The sequence below is a fragment of the Atractosteus spatula genome, chromosome 5, assembly GCF_055471065.1.
Source record: "Atractosteus spatula isolate fAtrSpa1 chromosome 5, fAtrSpa1.hap1, whole genome shotgun sequence".
In the NCBI taxonomy this organism is placed as follows: Eukaryota; Metazoa; Chordata; class Actinopteri; order Semionotiformes; family Lepisosteidae; genus Atractosteus; species Atractosteus spatula.
Window position 1 is genome coordinate 65,768,660 of NC_142710.1, and position 19,046 is coordinate 65,787,705.

A 19,046-nucleotide genomic window follows, 5' to 3' on the forward strand; every position below is an offset into this window, starting at 1 on the left:
CCGACAGGGCCAGCGCCCGGCGAGCAGAGCAGGGCCGGCTCTCCGAACTGCACCTGGATTATGGGGGGGGACCCCCCCAGAGGCTCCGTCTGCAGTGCAGCCTCTCGGAAACTCCTCCCTGCTGTCATCGTGTCCTGAATTAACCGTTAGCCTTAACACAGGTGACGGAGATAAAAACACCTGCGTCTGCATGTCTCATCCAGCGTGCTCACTGGGAGTATCGACCCCCACCCCAGAATCTGCCTCCACCAGTCACTGGCTTTCTCCCAGGACCGGACGGGTCTCGGGAAGCGAGAGGAGCGACTGTGACTCCGACGGGCTCGGAGTCGGAGCTGCAGGCACAGCCGCGGAGACAGCGCGTCAGAAGTGGGGGTGCACACATTGCTACCAGCTGACGGATGCTGCAGTTCAAAGCGCCTGTAACTCCCCTCCCAGGCCAGCTTGGAACCATTTCCCTGGTGTTTCTGGCAGAGAGCTGCGGGGCGCTGTGGTTACAGGCCTCCCCCCGACTTCAGAACCAGGCAGCTCTCTGCAGCTCGGCCCAGAGCCACGTGCTCCCAGGGCTTTGAAGGCAGGGAGCCACTGAGTCAGCGGTGCAACACGAGCTCCAGACCAGAGCCCCGCAGAGCCTGCTCCAGAAGCTGGAAAGCCACAGAGCGTTACCTCCGAGCGGAGGCCTCACCGGATGGGGGCAGGCGTGGCTACAGCGAGGGCGCCAAGCGGGCAAGGCCTGCAGAAACCGCTCAGACACGTTTGGATCAAAACGGGGTCAAGCTGAGTCCTGCCAGAAAGCCCTTTTCCACAGGCCGCGGCAGAGGAATTTGAGCTCCTAATGAAACATTCTCCGCTCCGTGCAGGGCTGATATATACTTCACACCAGAGCCAAGCTCTCTGATTCATGACTGAGGTATCTCTGACCACGTGGCCTTTCAATTAGACTCCTAGCCTGGCCTTTCCTGCCAGAACATCTTGAGCGTGTTGCAGCACAATCGCGTGCCCGTAAACCTCTTCAGTCAGGCAGTGGGCTGCTATGCTGAGAAACAGCCCTTGTCAATATGGCTGTCAATGGTGTCGGACTCAGGGACTCTCTCTATCTGAGCTCTGCTGGACCTCGGTACTGCTGAGTTTTTCCAGAATATCTTTTGCTCGGCTCAACAGTGCGACTGGTATTTCGGCACTTTCCCAGCTGGCGCAGCTCTTGTCTCCTCGAGAGACAGCAGCTTCTCTGTGCGGGTGAGTTAAAAGTCTGCAAATAAATACCCCGCCCAACAGCGTGCCGTTGAAATATGTCACTGCCCCCAGCACAGGCCACAGCGCTGCCAGCCACACAGGACAGCGGATTCCACAATCCTCGGATTCTATAGAGCTCACGGAGAGCCACCACCTGTCCGCCTGGACCGCCCACCAGCTGCGCAGCGGAGCATCGGCTGCACCAGCACCTCCTGGCAGATAGGGGGAGCTGTAGCGCAATCCTGCTGCCTTCCCAGGGCACAGTACCTCTGTCTCCTGCCTGCTCCGAGTCTCGTACCGATCGGCCAAACACAGTATTGCAGGATGGAAGCTGGGACCTCGAGCCACAGACTAAACTAGTGAGTGGAGGAGCATGAAAATAAATAGAGATATACATGGGGTTTTTTTTTCCCGAAAACAAACGAAAACATAGTCAAGCAGCAGTGTAGCTGAGAATTGCGGGCCTCATGGGGCAGGTTTTGAAATTTCCTGATCCTCTCTGCTGGTGTAAGACACCCCGACAGCCCCCAGCACCACCACAATAAAGGACTGCACACGCAGGAAAGGGCGCCCCCCAGTCGCTTGTGCTCTCCCACCCCACCCCCCAAGTACCCCGCTGGCGTGGCTGATAGGGGAACCCCGTTTTCCAAAGCTCGGTCTCGGCACCCCACACCCCGGCACCAGTTGGTCTGGCTGTGGGCACCCCCCCGTCCCGTGCCAGGGCCGCCGCGGGCGCCCAGGGTCGCTAGACGCTGCGTGGGGACCTCAGGGCCATGGGCTCCGGCCTGCTCCTGCTCTTCCTCCCTCCTCCTCCTCCCCCGCGGCCCCCGTGGCCCCCCGCTCCGAGGCGCCACTTCTTGCGGTTCTTCTTCTTGCCCGCGCGGCCCCAGACCTGCTCGCAGTACAGGTCCATCTTGGAGGGGGAGGGGGAGCTGATGAGGTTCATGACGTCCTGGTACCAGAGCTGCTGGGGGTAGGTCAGCGGGGCGGGCGGCGGCGGGGGCTCGGCCCGGGCGGGGCCCAGCACGGAGAGGCGCACCCTCACCGCGGTCCAGCGGAAGCCGTGCTCCTCCAGCTGGCAGTGGTAGACGCCGGAGTGGGCCGGCTCCGCCCGGCGGATCAGAACCCCCCTGTCGATCAGCACCAGCTGCTCCCCGGAGGTCACCTGGACGCCAGGCAGAGACACACAGAGAGGCGGGGCTCAGCGCCGCGAGCTCGGCTCACACGGGCCTTCGCCAGGAATTCCCAGCTCCTGCCCGGAAACCCTCTCCTGCTCTCAGCACCGGAGAGGGCAGGCACAGCGTCGGAGCATTTAGAGTTTAAATCCGTTTTGAAGAGCACTGCTCCTTGTAGGCTGTTTCCTAGCGCTTTTGGCCATATGTATCCAGGCCTGGGAGGTTTCGCTGGTCGCTGCCTGAGCGTGTTTCTGTCCTGAATGTGAAGGTCTGTGTGCACCGCAGGCGTGTCTGTGATGTGGGCACACGCCTGTTGCTGAATCGGCCGATCTGTGCTCTGCACGGCCGTGCCCCTGATGTGTTTCTGTGTAGTGCTGCTCTCTTCGTGTATTAAGGGTGTGTCCATATTCTGCGTGGGTGTATCTGTGGGCAACATGTCATTGACACCACGTGCGGCGTGGTTGTGGGTGTGTCTGTGTGATATAGGCATATCTTTGTGTGTTATAGGCATGTCTGTTTACAGTGTGTGTGATGATACGAGCGTGGCTAATGCAGTATGGGCGTGCTTGTCCGTGGGGTGTGTCTACCAATGGTGTAGGTGTGACCGTTTGCAGTGTGGGCGTGGCTATGTGTGATGATATGGGTGTGGTTATGTATGGTACGGGTGTTTGTTTGCAGTGTGGGTGTGTCTGTGTGCACTGCAGTGTGGGTGTGGACCCTGTGTTGTCCCAGATGGGTCTCTGGGCAGTGTTTCTACATCACTCCTGACCTGGTGCAGCTCATGGTTGTTCTCGCCAGCCTCTCTGAACCAGGTGACGGCCGCGTGCCTGGACTTCGGCAGACACTCCAGGTAGGTGCTGTTGCCCTCGGCGACCACCATCACCCTCTCTTCCACCTCCACTTCCAGGGCAGCTGGGACAGACAGAGACAGTCAGCCAGACCCAGAAATTAGTCCATACAAGTATTACAAAACCCAAAGTTACACTGAAGCCCGAATAACGGTGCATTCAAAGAGCTCAACCCAACCAGAAGACGTTTACGACAGAGTGGTGGAGGGATGAGTGATCTGTATTCTCCTGGAGCAGAGCTCTCTCAGAGCAGCTGTCGAAATGTCCACTTCCCTGCAGCCTGGGCGAGAGGTTGAAACCCCCTGTTTAAAAGCACTAATCACACCTTACTGATGCTAACAGCATGTTTCACACAGTCCCACGCGGCCTCCTGACCTCCCTTTTGGGCCCCCGCACAAGGAGCAAACATTCACCACTTCACCCGCGACAGGCTAATGACCGCTTCTCGCTGCCTGTGAAGGGCGCTCAGGGGGGGTCAGCTGCCCTGGGCGCCCCGGCCTGTTCACCTCCAGGGGGGGTGAATTGAGCTCCAGCGGCTGACGGCGGCGAGCAGGCAATGGGAGAGGAGAGGCGCTCAGGGTCGCCACACACACAAGACAAAACCACTCTCGGGGTGCTCACCTCCCTGTCTCATGCACTGGGTCAGCGGGTCCCTGGTCACTCCCGCCTGCCTCGCGTTCCTCCTGCCAACACAACGCATGGCACCCGTCAGCTGGCTCCGCCCCGGCCTTCCCGGCACTCGGACTCCATCTCCTGCCGGGCAGCGGCCAGGGCGGCTGCGCCAAGCTCACCTGCGGGCGATCGGCACGAAGGGGCTGCAGGAGGTGCCGTCCCAGGTGCAGTAGGGGTCCCGCGCCAGGCAGCACTCGGCGCAGGCCTGGCCGTACAGGTCACACTGGTACAGCGCCAGCTGGGCAAGGCCTTCCCTGGAGCCAACGTACAGCCACTGCTGCGGAAGGGAACGGCCGTCACGTTAGTGCCCTTTCGCACGCCGGCGCCCCTCTCCACGCACGCGTGGACTGGGCGCAACACTCGCAGAAGGAGACCCTAGGCCTGAACCCTGAGGATCCCCAGGCGCCCTGATAAAGTCAACCCGGCGGACTTCTTCAGAATCGACAGGGAAACACCAACCAGAGGACTCAAGTGGAAACTACAGGATGCAGAGAGTTTACCCAAAGGGTGGTGGGGGTGTGGAACAAGCTGCCCAGCCACGTTGTTCAAGCCGATACCCTGGCGTCTTTCTTAGCTGCCAACTACCAAAGAAGTTAGGGGCGTCACAGGGCCTCCACTCATTTCCACATCTTTTACATTTTTTTTTCTGAGCAGAGTTCGTTCAGAAAGCTAGCCGCGTGATTCCGCCCTGCAGTAAGAACGGGCGGCTCTCACTTTGGAGGGGAGCACGAGGCTGTTCCAGGACCCGCGGGCCAGTCCAGCACTGCCCGGCACACAGCGGACCCCAGGGAGAGGAGCAGGCTGGGGCTGCGATCAGGGGGTGAGTCTTACCCGTTTCTTCGACAGCGTCATCGCCGTGATCGCAGACTGGTCCTGCACAGAGGGAAGAGAAGGAAGGGCTTTATAGACTGTTCTGCAAACCCAGTCAGACAGCACGTATAGTGTGTCGTGCCTTTCGATGACCACAGCTATCTAGGGCAGGCCGACAGCAGAAGGGACAGACTGGTGGACAGACAGACGTGTAGAGACGTTGACGGACAGGTATATAGTCAGCCAGGTGAACACACAGGTAGACAGTCAGACTGGTAGACAGGTGGACAGACAGACAGTCAGACGAACCTTGAAGACCTGCAGCTCCTCCAGAGTGATCTCCTGCTCGCCCTCCTGTCCCTGGGGCAGATGGATGGCCTTCAGCACCAGCCCAGAGTCTGTAACACCACACACCTCCGTTACTCTCACCAGCGCCTGCTGGGCTCGTTAAAAACACAGAGTGCTGATATGGCGTGACCCGAGGGCCTGGCATCTCTGAGCCAAGGTGGGAGTGAGTTTTATTGCTTCCTGACCTCCTGTAAACATGACCCTTGACCTCAGCAACAGGGCGCTCAGACACCTTAACAAGAAGCCCCTTTGTGGAATGTAAACACAGCAACGAGCCTGTTTTAATTACAGGCTGCCACTGTGTGGGGTGTCAGTGGGCCTTGTCACCATCAGCCCTCATTAACACCCCGAGTCGCATTCATCACTGTCTGGGGCGAGAGGGCTGCTGATCGGGGGGAACCTGACAATCACCAGCCTGCCAGGGGGTGACCACTGCCGTTTCCTCCACAGCCTGGACTGAAACTACGAAAACAGAGGTGTGACTCAGACCTCGTCCGCTTTTCCACTGCAGACCGACCTCTGGTTCTTCTCCTGAGAAAAAATGTTTTCTTGCCTCACTTATACAGGCAGCACGGTGGCCCTGGGTTCAGTTCCAGACCTGGGGAGCTGTCTGTGTGGAGTTTGCATGTTCTTCCCGTGTTCCTGTGGGGTTCCTCCCACAGTCCAAAGACATGCTGGTGGGTTAACTGGCTTTTGGGAAAATTGGCCCTGGTGTGAGTGCGTGTTTGTGCTTATCTGCCCTGTGATGGGCTGGCGTCCTGCCCGGGGGGTACCCTGCCTTGAGCCCTTCGATTGCTGGGATAGGCTCCGGCTCCCCCGCGACCCTGAACTGGATAAAGCTTTTTCGACAACGGGTGGAAAGTCTCGTTCATACAGTACGTTTCCAGCGACATTCACACCGGTCTCACAGAGCAGGCTGAGGGCTGGGGTCCGCGAGGCCGTGCTGCAGACACTGACCTGTGCCGATGAACAGGACGTCGTACTGCCCGTCCACAGCCTCCACGTGATCCACCGCCAGCCGCGTCAGCTTGTACGGCACCCCCACCCGCACCAGCAGGGGGCGCCGGTGCACGGGGTACACCGCCTCGTACATCAGCGGGTGCGTGCGGCTGAAGAAGATGACGTCATCAGGGTAATCCCGCGTCGACCTGTAGCCTCCGTAGATCTGGCTGGGGCACTGGGGAGCAGAGAGCACAGGCAGGCCGCGGGCGTGAGAGGGTGTGGGCCTGAACAGCAGACTGTAACTCATCAGACGTCGAGTGCCCTCCCTCCACAAATTCTTCCCTGGCCATAACCCTGACCCCAGATCACCCTGAACCTTCGCCCTTGTCTTAACCCTCACCCTCATCTTTCAACCATGACCCAAGCCCTGAACCCTAAACCTGAACCCCAGCAGCTAGAGGAGTCCCCGGTCCCTATAGCCCTGGCCCTGATCCCCAACAGCTGGAGCAGTCCTGGTCCCCATAGCCCTGGCCCTGACCCCCAGCAGCTGGAGCAGTCCTGGTCCCTATAGCCCTGGCCCTGATCCCCAGCAGCTGGAGCAGTCCTGGTCCCTATAGCCCTGGCCCTGACCCCCAGCAGCTGGAGCAGTCCCTATAGCCCTGGCCCTGACCCCCAGCAGCTGGAGCAGTCCCGGTCCCCATAGCCCTGGCCCTGACCCCCAGCAGCTGGAGCAGTCCTGGTCCCTATAGCCCTGGCCCTGACCCTGGCCCTGACCCCCAGCAGTCGGACCGCGGGGTGCGGAGAGGCGTACTCACAGTGCCCGGCCGGGGGAAGGGGACCCTGCCCGTGTACTCCACCCACTTGTACTGCGGCCCCTCCTTGTGGGAGAAGTGGCCCTTGAAGGCCGCAGCGATGTCCTGCATCCTGTACACGCACACCGCCGAGCCGTTCAGGACGTCGCTGCAGGGGCGAGAGGGGCGACAACAGGGTCCCATCACTTTGGTGACCCATGATCTTTTGGTTTTCGGGGTGCGCTGCCCGGTGGCAGGATGTCCTCCTGCTGTCCCAGGCAAGGTCCTGTTTCGGGGGGTGATCTTCCATTTTTCGGGGTGCACTGGCCAGCAGCAGACTTCTTACTGCCCCGGACAGGGTCCTGCTCGGGGGGTGAGCTGGCCAAGGCGCTCCCAGAGAACTGGCCCAGCTTGGCACGGCCCCCGCGGGCTGCGGCTCGTGGCGCGTGTCCCAGAGCCGGCGGCCATCACAGATCACACATGGGCCCCCCCAGATGTTACCGAAAGGAATTGGCAGGATACTCCTTAACAACCACCACAGCAAACAGACGCTGCTGCCAGAACCCGAGAGCGGAGCCTGTGTGGACCTTCGCACACAGCAGGGGCTCCTGCTGCGGGGGGGAGACTCGCCCCGAACAGCTGCCGGCTCGTGAGGCTCGCCCCCGACCCGCCAGTACGAGCGCAGGAGCAGCTGGGGCAGAGGGAGCAGGCGGCTGAAGCTTGTGAGTCCTGCCCGCAGAGAGGGGAAACTACCAGTCTTACACCTCACTGACCTGTTTGTAATGGAGTATCAAACCTTACAGGAGCAGCAGGGTGTAAAGTATGACCTCTCGCCAAGTTTTATCTGATCTAAACTGGATTTAGATGGGGTTTGTATAACCAGCGACAGCTGGAAGTCTGCCAGAGTGCAGGGCCAACAGAGTCCTGTCCGAGACAGATGCCGAACTGCGTTGTGTTCTGTTGAGGTGACAGTGCAGTAACTGGCTCTGTCCAGGGGGGCGGCGCTCTAGAGTAAACGGCTTACCTGGACGTAGTGAAGAGACCGTAGATGAGGGGGTTGGCCTTGTCCTTGCCCTGAAGAATGAAGACGTCCTCTGTGGGGGGAAGAGGAGAAGAAGGGGTGTCAGCTCAGTTCCAGCAGAGCTGCTGTAAGAACAGTTGCACCCAGATCCTAATTCACAACCGGGGCGTCTCGTCCGAGTGCAGGCAGGCAGTTTACTAGTCTAGTGCCTGTAACAGGCCGGGGCCTGGACTCTGAACTAGAAAGTGCCGTGAGCTGTGAAGTAAACACATGGTATAAAAGCAGGACACAGCCTCTTCCTCCTCACTGTCCACGTCAGAATCCAAACACGAGTGGCCGCCGGGATGGAAGTTGGAAAGAAAAACAGAGGTCGACAGAGGCCCTGTGTGCTGTTTCCACATCGGAATACAGCAGCCATGGCAACTGTGGCACCCTGCTGGCCACACCGCCTTCGCTCAGGGAAAATGCCCGGCCTATAAAAGGGCTCGTTTTCACCGTCTGTTTTTTATTCTCTGGAAGGAATGACCCGAGACTCCCAGGCGAACGGCACGCCGCCCGACTCGATGTTTTTGTTAGTCCCGCGTCTGTTTTATTTTTAGGCGGCGCGACGTGGCCTCTGCCCGGTGCTCCGGAGGGCAAACCCGGGTTCTGCCTGGGCCTGGCCCGGGCCGGGCTGAGGCCGCACGAGCCGAGAACAGGCCCCTCTCAGAAGAGCGGGGCGCTGCATGGCCATGGTTTACAGCAGTGTGAAGAGCCCGACGGGGGAGCCCCAGCCAGGATTCACCCCCTGACCCCAGCAGACACAACACCGCTACTGTGCAGCTCGTCCTGCTCGTGCTCCTGAAAAGGAGCTATGTTTTTCACTGGTGCTCAGCGCTGTTTCCCTGCAAGGTCAGGGAAAAGCCAGTCCATCAGTCAGAGGACGCGCCCAGACTCCCCCGTGTTCCTGGGGTGCAAACAGACTCCTGTGAGGGGCACCACAGACCCACCTGCTGAACCACCCACCACAGAGGAGCTCGGTGATCTCGCCCAGCCATTTCTTGAAGGCACGCAGGGTGCTGGCTTGCAGCCAAGGTTGTACAGCGCGGCTGGGCAGCTCGTTCCATGCTCCCACAACCCTTGGTGTAATACGCCCCCCCCCCCCCCCCCGCCCTTGTTCTCAGTTTTCAGCACCGTTCCACGTAGTAACTGGACCCACCGAAGGCCAGGTGATATCCCCTGATATCCCAGCAGTTGCTCAAAGTCCAGTCACAATGAAGCACCAGGAGTGCCCAGGCTCCTTAACTAAATCAACGGTGTGAAAAAGTGCTGTGGGACACCAGGTCAGGGCACGGTGTGGTGACGTCAGGCCCAAAGCACTGTCCGTCACACACCGGTGTGTCCAAGCGTGATGCAAACTGAGTCCATGGCAAGGCACTCCAGCCACAGACAGGGCGTTAACAATGAAGTGTGAGCTTTTCCGTGCAGATTTGGCGTGGCGTGGCGTGAACGAAGGGGCCTTGTGCGTCCACCATGAAGGTCTACAGGATCCCCCGGAGCCACGGGCGCTCTTCCAGCGTTCCATCATGCCCTGGCGTGGGCCCCAGTCCTCGGATCACCACGTCAGAGCCGGCACTGCTAGCCGCTCGCTCGGTATCCCCGATCCTGACTCCTGCCACGTCCCGAGAGCACAAATTCTCAACGGGAAGCACACTGCCAGGAAAGCACCTGGGACGTGTGGGAAGAAGCCGGCGTGATGCAAGAGGTTTCGGTGACCCTGCCTCATCACTCACCAGGCTGGCCCCCCCTCCCCTGTTCTAGAGCCGCAGAAACGCAACCGAGCGCCTGCTGTCCCCCTCCTCCCGAGCTCAGGGACGCCCCCGCATCCCGAAACCTGAGCCCCCCGCAGCGGGACGGGCCCGTGCGGGCTCACTGCCGCTCACCCCCCCGGGGGCTGGGGCGCGATGACGGAGGGGCTGCTGGCGCGGCGCGGAACGCTGGGCTGGCATTCCTGACAATCCACAGCGTGCCGGCGGGCGCGATCGGATCGTGGGGCTGTGGCCGGGGGGGTGTCACAGAATTCCTGTTCCGCCACTCCGAGCTGCTCCACAGAAAGGACTTTCTAGAAGACCGGTCCAGCTGAGACTGCCCAGCGCACTCGTGACAGACTGCCACTGGTGTGCGGAATGAAGCACCGAGCCGCACCAGGGAGGCTGACGTGGCAGGAAATTTCACCATTTCCTTCACCGTGCAGGAGGACAACCCAGCCTAATAACAGGGAGCTCTGACTGGCCTGATTCTCGTCCGTTCCTGCATCGCCAGTTACACGCGCTGAGGAGCTGAGTCCCCTGGTGCAAGATGCTACTTTATCCTGCAGTCAAGCCTCACGCGAACCTCGCACTGCGGTCTTGCCTGTGTCTCTCCCCTTTCCTGGGTCACTCTCCGAGAGCCGGAGCCAGGTCTCCTACACGCCTGCTGCGATCAGAACAGCCCGGCCTCGCCGACAGGCTCGGTCCGCTCCCCAGGTTCCGAGGGCCACCTGTTGTCATGCCCACCAAACCAGCCCCTCTCTGAATCGCGCTGGGCTCCGAATCCCCTAACGAGCCCCTGTTGAATGGAGCTCCTCCAGCGCTCTCCATGTTCCACGCAATCCACTCTGCGTGTGAACAAGAGAAGAAAGGCTGGTGCGATTGCTGACCGCAGCACTCCACATTCCTAAATGAATCCCCCCAATGCTGGGTGGGCTCGGGACGGCCCCCACCCCTGTGGAAGGCCCTGCAGTCCTGGGAACAGCTTGACGTTGCCCAGCACCTGAAGTACCTAACTAACGAGCGTGTCCCAATTAACCCTGCCCTGACCCTCCGCGCTGGAGCGCCCGGGGACAGTCGAGCTTTTGAAAGCGCGGAAGGCTGTTCAGTAGCAGCGTGTCTTCAGCCTCCTGGTCGATTCTCCCTGGCTGCCCTGCTCTTCCACCTGAGCGGGCCGCGGGGAGGGAGGCGGAGGCAGACCACACACAGGCAGGCGGCCCTGACAGCGTGCAGGCGCTGCCCTGGGGTTTTCCAGGGAACTGCAGCTCTCACCGGGGATCCTGTTCCTGCCGAGAGTGAGAGTGTGTGTGTGAGAGTGTGAGTGTGAGTATGTGTGTGAGAGAGTGTGAGAGTGTGTGAGTGTGTGTGTGTGAGAGTGTGAGTGTGAGTGTGTGTGAGTATGTGTGAGAATGTGTGACTGTGTGTGTGTGAGTGTGAGTGTGAGTATGTGTGAGAGTGTGTGAGTGTGAGTGTGTGTGTGAGAGTGTGAGTGTGAGTGTGAGAGTGTGTGTGCATGTGAGTATGTGTGAGAATGTGTGAGTGTGTGTGTGTGTGTGTGTGTGAGTGTGTGTGAGTATGTGTGAGCGTGTGAAACAGAGTGTCCTCATGTGTATAGCTATGTGTGTAAGCTTTTGTGCATGTGTGTGTGAGAGTGTGTGTGTATCTGTGTGAGCTTGTGTGTATGTGTGTGTGTATCTGTGTGAGCTTGTGTGCATGTGTGTGTGAGAGTGTGTGTGTATCTGTGTGAGCTTGTGTGTATGTGTGTGTGTATCTGTGTGAGCTTGTGTGCATGTGTGTCAGGCTGTTATCTCAAACGCCTCTGTCCTCTACACCATGTTGTGAAAACACTTGTCTTGAGCTGCTGAGACAGATCACCTCGTCCCGCCAGGGAGGCCCCCATCCCTTCAAGCTGCCAGGCGCGGGGGGGCTGGGAGATAGGGGCGCAGTGTGAGCGCGCTCTCTCGCAGAGGGACAGCCCCTCAGCCAGGTGTCCTGCCCATCCTGCCATCAGGGCAGCGTTCCAGTCGAGCAGCGGAACAGCCACGGCTCCACAGCAGACAGGGGGAATTTTCACGCTACTCTTTCTTTCCATCGAGGAAAAAACAACTTTTTTCAATGTTTCATTTCTGTCTGGCAGCCAGCAATCACACAGAAAATTCACCGTGTAGAAACCAGCTCCCCTCGCGCGCCTGACACCTCCCTCCACAGACACGCTCCGCCCGGCTCTCGCTGTGGTCCGGCACCCCCACCGCTCACCCAGCGGCTCTCCGATCTGTTCGCCTCATGCCTGAACCTCAAAGGGCATTTCACCGGAGCCGTCCGAACTGTTGAACCTCGCTCGGGGGCAGAACACGAGTGCCCACCCAGAACCGAAGCCCACGGCCCACCACTGACGAGCCCGAAGCGCTGATTGCTTTGGAATGACATCTGCTTGGCTCACCTGTGACTGATTCGTCTGGTGCTCATCTGATCCTTCATTAATAAGGATCTAGCAGGCCCTAATAACAGCACTACAATAGTGCGATCGGTTTTCGGTCACTACATTACACGATATTTCTGCCCTGGATCCAGCCCAGAGAAGCACATTCAGATACAGTTTCAGGCTCGAGGGCATGTCCTGCGCTGGCAGGATGAAAAACGCATTCTTCTCATGCATTTGAACAAAGGAGATTACGAGGGGAACCTGATACTTGCATTCAAAATCCTCCGGGGGCCCTGACAAATTCAACCCAGCGGACCTCTTCAGACTCAAGAGCGAAACAAGAGCCAGGGACAGGAAGGAAAGCTTCTGGGAAGTGCATTTCAAACCGAGAACACAAGTGCATTTCAAACCCTTCTTGACACAAAGGCAGGGCAGTGGGAGTGTGGAGCAAGCTGCACGGCCATGTCGTTGAAGCCGATACCCTGGTTTCTTTCTAGAAACAGCTGGATGACATCCTGGGAGCAGAAGCCAGATGGGCCTCTCGTCATGTGTAACCATGAATTCCTTTATATTTGATTTTATCTCTTCACTTGTCAGCACTGAGCAGAAGCATCAGAGCATCATTAGGAGGAGGACACTGGCCCACAGGAAACAGGAAACAGTGCGGGATCCAGTCTCCTCTCATGGATCTGCGCTACAGTACCTGCCCCGGCCTCCCAGTAGGAGAAACCTGACATTCCACATCGGCACTGTGGGATGAGATTCTCCGACAGTCCGACTGATCGCTGTGGTCAGAGGACGCTGGGAGGATGAGACTGAACCCCTCCGTTCCTTTCACACCTCGGGGACGCACTGTATCATTAATCACTGACCGTCGTGCCCAGAAGATACCCTTTCCACGCAAGGCAAGACACGAGGAATTTGGCTCACTCCTGCTCCCTGTTCTCACACGTGAGCCCTGATGTCAGGCGAAGCCCCCCGTGCACAGAAATGCCTCCCGCAGAGCTGGAAGACCTGCTCCTTCTCAGCGCGAAACACTGTTTCTCTTTCCCAGGTCCCGATTCACCTGGCGTGACGTCAACATACTCCTGCAGATGAGATCTCTCCAGCCGGATCAGACAGTCCACTGCAGTGCGCTGTGCCAGGGCTTGCCCACGTGCCTGCAGGCGTGCCTTCGGAACCGTTGACACCCACAGCGCCAGCAGTCTACAGAGGCGCCCCTGACTGGCGCGGCGCCCTGAGCTCAGCAGCCCTTGAGGAGCGATGACGCAGTGTTTACAAGCGGCGGAGAGCGCAGGAACACCCGAGCGGATAGACTGCTCGGTCATTCGCCCCACGAGCTCGTTTGAAGCTAATTGAGCTAATTGAGCTCGTCCGGCCCCTTCCTGGAAGACACCCGGGCCTCAGCTTCAACAGCAGCTCTGGGCAGCTTGCTCCAGACTCACGGACCTCGAGTCGGGTGGGGTCGAACCTGACAAGGACGCCGGCGGAAGGCGGAGGAGAGGGGTGCGGGGGACTCACGCAGCAGGTCGAAATGCGTGTGGACGCCGTCGGCGCCGGGGACGGAGCAGACCAGCCGGGCCTTCAGGAAGGTGCTCCACTTGTTCACCAGGCTGCGCTGGCCGCCGATGTCGTTCTGCAACACAGAGCAGCAGCAGGTCAGGGCCAGGAGGGGCCACGCTGCCGGGAAGTCCCAGCTGCAGTTGTTCTATACACTTTTTAACAGACGAGCAAAAGACCAAGTGAAGGTGAAGTCCTCCCTGAAGAATAGAGAAGAGTAACGCAACATTTCAGAGCGTTCTCTGCCGCCACTGACACTCCCGCTGCTGGAAAAATGGCAGGCGCAGCTGCCTCTGCTCTGACTGGCTGCGCGCTGCCCGGGGAGGTCGGAGGTCAGGGCTATGGGAAGAGCTGTGTTTCCTCCCTAGCCTGCAAGCGGTGGGGCGGCGGAGAAAGGGGGCTGTCATCGCCCGCAGTGGCCTCCTGACACCCCCCCCAGCTAATCCGCGCGTGCTGGCTGCCAGGCAACGAGCAACGATAAAGAGAAAGGGAAGCACGACGCTAACGCTACACCTTCTCGAGGTGTGAGCAGCGCCACCTGCTACAGCTTGCTCCAGATCCTCCCTGGCCCTTCGCCCTCTTCTCTCATTAACCCTCTTCTCTCATTAACCCTCTTCTCTCATTAACCCTCTTCAAAGCCGTCTGCTCCCAGACAGGTTTTCCAGCCACCTCCTCTTCCTCCACAGGGTCGTCCCGACAGGATTTCGTCCAAAGTTTAATAAATTTTTTTCCCCCCTGTGGTCCAAGTACCAACCAGCTCAACAACCGATTTTCCAGAAAACTGCGGCTCTCCCCCGAGCCTGGTCTAACCCCTTACCCGATCCCTCTGTGGGACGGTTTCCCTCCCTGTCTCTAACAGCCCTGTCCCGCCCGGCCCGGCCCGGCCCGGGGAGCAGAGTGGGCCCGCTGTACCTTGCAGACCCGGGCCACCCGCGAGTACAGGACCTTCCCCGCCGAGCCCGCCGAGCCCTCCGCCTCCTGGGCGCGCTCCGTGAAGAACACGTACACCTTGTCGTCCTCCGGGTTGCCACTCTCGGACACGGACGCCACCTTCACAAACCTGGCGTCTGAGGAGGGGGGGGGGGGGGGGGGGGGAGAAGGAACAGAAGAAAGATTACGGACGACCCCCCCTGGAGCTCGCCTGGGTGCCTATAGCTAAGTGATCGCGGTTCTGAAAGCTCCAGGGTGTCAGCTTCAACAACAGGGCTGGGCAGCTTGTTCCACGCCCCCACCACTCTCTGGGTAAGGAAGTGCCTCCGGTGCTCAATCCACTTCCAGCTTCCACTTGTGTCCTCTCAAACGCACGAGTTATCGGACACTCGGGATTTAGACATACAGCTTTTTCATTCACATGCATTCAAAATGGACAGTGCTGCTGTGAATGGACCACTGGATTACAGCTGTCTGGCTCCTGACCTCGGTCACCCCCACACCGAGTGTACAAGACGAGGAAATGGGTTTCACAGATGGGGCTGTAAAAGGCAGCAGGTCGTAGTCAGGAAGTTAAACTGGGGTTAAAGAGCTGCTGGCCAGAAACACGGGACACAGGAGGGCCCCTGCAGGGGGGTGAGGAGCAGGCCAGAAAGACAGGTCACAGAGGGCCTGGGCAGGGGGGTGCGGACCAGCGGATTATTACGGGACAGCCAGGCCTGGGCTTCTTCCTGAAGCACTTTCGGGATTTCTCCTCCCCGTGTAGGCCACATGCATCATTTTTCCCAACACCACACGCCCCTGAGTTTACAAAGCCAAACTGAGATTTATAACCTGCCGGCTTCGGGGACTCCTGAACTAGCTAACTAGTCCGCATGATTGATGTCACGGCGGTGTTGCTCTTATGTTTTCAGGGGAGGGGTGCCTCGGAGTGCGCTATAGGTTCGGCCTTCAGGCTCGTTTAACTGTCTCCTCCCTCGGGCTCCGGGGACAACACCTGCCGGAACATCCCGGGGCGTCACCGGGAGGAGCTCCCGGAGCTGCTCCCAGATGAACCCCTGCAGCTCTGGGATAGGAGGCAACGCAACTCACAGCGCGGGAAAAGCAGGACAAAAGAGCCTCCTGCAATCTCTCTCCCTCCCCCACGTGTGTTGCTGTAGAAAAGTCTCGCTTTTGGAGGTTCCACAAGAAAGATGGGGAGACTGAGAGCGGGGTTTTGGTTTCCACGCCCACACGCCCACACGCCCACATGCCCACGGACACCCGTACTGCTGGGTATTGGCTGAGAGGAGGCCAGGCCAGGCAGCACCCTGCCGGCCCCCCTGTGCTTTTCAACCAGCCTTAGTGGACAATTTACTGTCTGTGTGTGTGTGTGTGTGTGTGTGTGTGGGGGGGGGGGGGGCTCTTGCTCTTGCTCTGCCCCAGTGCAGTTGCAGCAGGGTGACCTGCAGGGGGCGCTCACAGGGTGCCAGGCAGGAGCTGGAGCACACACACGCGGGGGGGTAAGGTAAATATTTGTCCCTGTGTGGGCTCCAGTCGCGGGACCACCCAGTTTCCTCCAGCCTCCTCTCTCTTCCACACTTAAACAGTCTCCTCAGCTACCACAGAGGGGGGGAGGGATCCGTGTAGAGAGCAGTCCGTGTTTGGGAAGTGGCCCGAAATGAAAACTCGTGAAGGCTGTGGGTTCATACGTGAACAGGGCAGCAACACGGGGGCACACTGACACTCTGGCGGGGGGGAGGGGGGTCACCCTTTTGCTCCACCACACCGAGAGAAGGACACCCCAGGAATCACCCCAGCCCTGGGGCTGCCCTGGCTTCTGACCCAGCACGTGGCGGCCTCACTCACCCTGCAGCCACTTGAAGTCGTACTGCTCCGTGCGGATCACGTGCCGGCTGCTCAGGCTCCGGAAGAAGGCCGTGTCCCGGCTCATGAAGTCGGAGGAGATCCCGGCGTACAGCTCCCCATCTGCAAGCACAGGGGGCCACAGCATCAGCCTAGGGCCCTGCAGGCTCTCCGGGGGCTTCCTGAAGCAGCCGGAGTCCGGCGCGCCAGGGATCCGGCACTCGGGGATCACGCCACACGCGGCTGCACCCACACTCCCCTTCCTGCAGGGGTCGCCCGAACTGGGCCTCCCACCAACAGCAGCGTGGACAGGTCACCCGGAGAAGCTCACAAGCCGCAAGAAGAATCTCACTCCTTTCTACCCCGTGTAACTCTTGTGCTACATCATGTAATTACCAAAACTTACTTATTACAAAAGTGGTTGTTGAAATTGAAATTTGGGTCAGCATGGTGGCGCGGAGATTAGAATGACTGTCTCCCAGCGCTGGGGTCCTGGGTTCAGTCTGCATGTTCTCCCCAAGTTCACAAGAGTTTTGTTCAGGTGCTCTGTTTCCATCCAGAGTCCAAAGACACGCATGGGTTAATTCAGAGAACTGGCCCTGGTGTGAGTGTGTGCAATGGACTGGCGGCCCCTCCAGGATGCCTTCTGCCCATAGATTGCTGGGATAAGCTCAGGCTCCCCCACGAGCCTGAACTGCATTAATTAGACTTTTCCTATGCAACAATGTTAAACGGCTCTGGATAAAAAGCACAAGCCAAAAGTCATTAATAATAATAATAATAATAATATCTTGAATCAATAAAGTGTTGTCAGGATAGGTACACCTGAGGGAAAACTGGATAGCTGCAGTATTTTTGCAGGTGTCCTTACTGAAAGCTCAGGGTCCTGTAAAGATGTATCTGCCCCGGCAGCGAGTTTATTTCAGCAGGGACTCTGAATCAGTGAAGCTGTAATGCTGTTCAACGCTGGCAGGCGGCCACGTCCTCACCTCCCCCACACCCTGAAACAGAGACTCCAGCAGACGCAGGCTGCAGCCGCTCCACGCCAGTAACTCCCCACGAAAACAGCAGCACGCCCGTCCAGAGAAACATTCAAAACAGATCCTCATTATGCGGCGCTGGAACAGGCTCTGATTTTATTCCTGCCCTATTAAGGAATCACATGGTGTGCGGAGTGGAATTCATTGTGATGCCTTTGAAGCTCCATGTCTTGGACTGCACTCCAATGTGGAAAACCCCTTCTCTCAGACGGAGAGATCAGATGTTGGCCGAGGAATGAGGTATGAGAGCATAATGACATCGTCGCCAAGGCCCTGCTGAGCGCTGGCAGAGAGACGCCGGGCCACAGGTCACAGGTGACAGAGCGGAGAGGCAGGCGTGATTCTGAAGTACCAGGCTCATAGGTACCACCGCCAACACGCTCCAGGAGGGTTAGGGTTAGATCCTTACCCCCCTCCCGCCAGGAGCCTGAGCAAATCATCCCGTCGAGCTCTTTTCCTCTCCACTCATGGAGAGGAAACCACACGTTCATTCATTTATGGAAGTGAGAATTCAAACAGAACGCATTTTACTGTCTCTCGTTACAAGGCAGCGCCGGAGCAGGGGAGCCCACCGGCTGTCTGCCGGCCCCCCACTCACTGCCGCCAGCCCTGCTGGAGCCCGGCTCGCCGCCTGGACCCCCCCGGGGGAGAAGTGTGCCCGCGCTGCCAGGAGTAGCTTCCTCTCTGCTGCTGCGGGGGGGGGGGGGAGCTCCGGTGCGTCTCCAGGAAAACATGGACGATTGCGAGAAAGATCCGGGTCTTCTGTTGCAGTGAGACTTTGGAAAGCCATGGGACCGCCTGGCAAGATCATGGCCACCTGTGCCCGCTCCCTGCGGTAAACGATCACACGTAGGGTAGGGGGTCGAGATTCCCCTGCCCTGCAGATCAGCAATCGGTCCAGAGGACGGAGGGCAAGAGCTGGCCGAGCCCACTCCTCTGCCAGGCACGTAGACTGCGCATCAAGGTTAACCAACCTGTGGCCCCTCCAATCCGCTCCGCTGCAGGTCTTTGGGCTAACCAGCTCATTAATTGACTCGTCGAGCCCAATGTCATCCAATGAAGCAATCAAGGAGCTGGCTGTTGCAAAACTCCGGAATGGAGCGGACTGGCAAGGCCACAGGCTGAGTGTATAAATGCGTGCATGCACACCTCTGGAGCTCTGCTGTAAGCCTGCAGCGAACATCCAGTGTGAACTGTACCAGGTGTAGAAGCAGCTCAGTGTCTCAGATCACATCCTCCCCTCCAGCTACAGGTGTCTGTAGCTCAGTACTGGTCTTGCTGGGACTTCTATCACAGTATTGCATTACCGACTGCATCCTGTCACCTGTTCGACTGCATTAAGATGCTCTTCTGCCTGAAGCACTGGCTTGTGATGGTCTTGTGACACCAATTCAGAAGAAAACGTGCCGCAAACTGGTTTACAAGCAGTGTGCAGGGTCTGCCTGCCCACTTCAGCGCCCGACAGACAGAACAGGCTACAGGGAGCCTCAGCCGCCCAGCAGGTCACAGGCCTGTGTTCCCAAACGCAGTCAGGGGTTACAGCTACGCCCCAACAGGTCTTGAAAAAAGAAGGGAAGCTCTCCTGCCAGCCCAGGCCGTGACTGATTGAGAGGCAGCCCATCCTG

The 19,046-nt window shown here is 58.9% G+C and overlaps 1 protein-coding gene across 1 annotated transcript in view; it reads right to left on the reverse strand.

The window, feature by feature from the left end:
* Positions 1-1,630: 1,630 nt before the first annotated feature.
* Positions 1,631-19,046, reverse strand: part of sema3h (sema domain, immunoglobulin domain (Ig), short basic domain, secreted, (semaphorin) 3H) — a 34,855-nt gene continuing 17,439 nt past the window's right edge. The window contains exons 6-17 of the mRNA XM_088917082.1: positions 16,385-16,504; positions 14,519-14,673; positions 13,568-13,682; positions 7,841-7,910; positions 6,841-6,985; positions 6,041-6,260; positions 5,045-5,133; positions 4,757-4,798; positions 4,045-4,202; positions 3,875-3,936; positions 3,175-3,317; positions 1,631-2,395 (exon numbers count right to left, since the gene is read on the reverse strand). Of these exons, the coding sequence (XP_088773208.1) occupies positions 1,976-2,395; positions 3,175-3,317; positions 3,875-3,936; positions 4,045-4,202; positions 4,757-4,798; positions 5,045-5,133; positions 6,041-6,260; positions 6,841-6,985; positions 7,841-7,910; positions 13,568-13,682; positions 14,519-14,673; positions 16,385-16,504 (1,739 nt within the window). The 3' untranslated portion in view covers positions 1,631-1,975. The remainder of the gene's footprint in view (positions 2,396-3,174; positions 3,318-3,874; positions 3,937-4,044; positions 4,203-4,756; positions 4,799-5,044; positions 5,134-6,040; positions 6,261-6,840; positions 6,986-7,840; positions 7,911-13,567; positions 13,683-14,518; positions 14,674-16,384; positions 16,505-19,046) is intronic.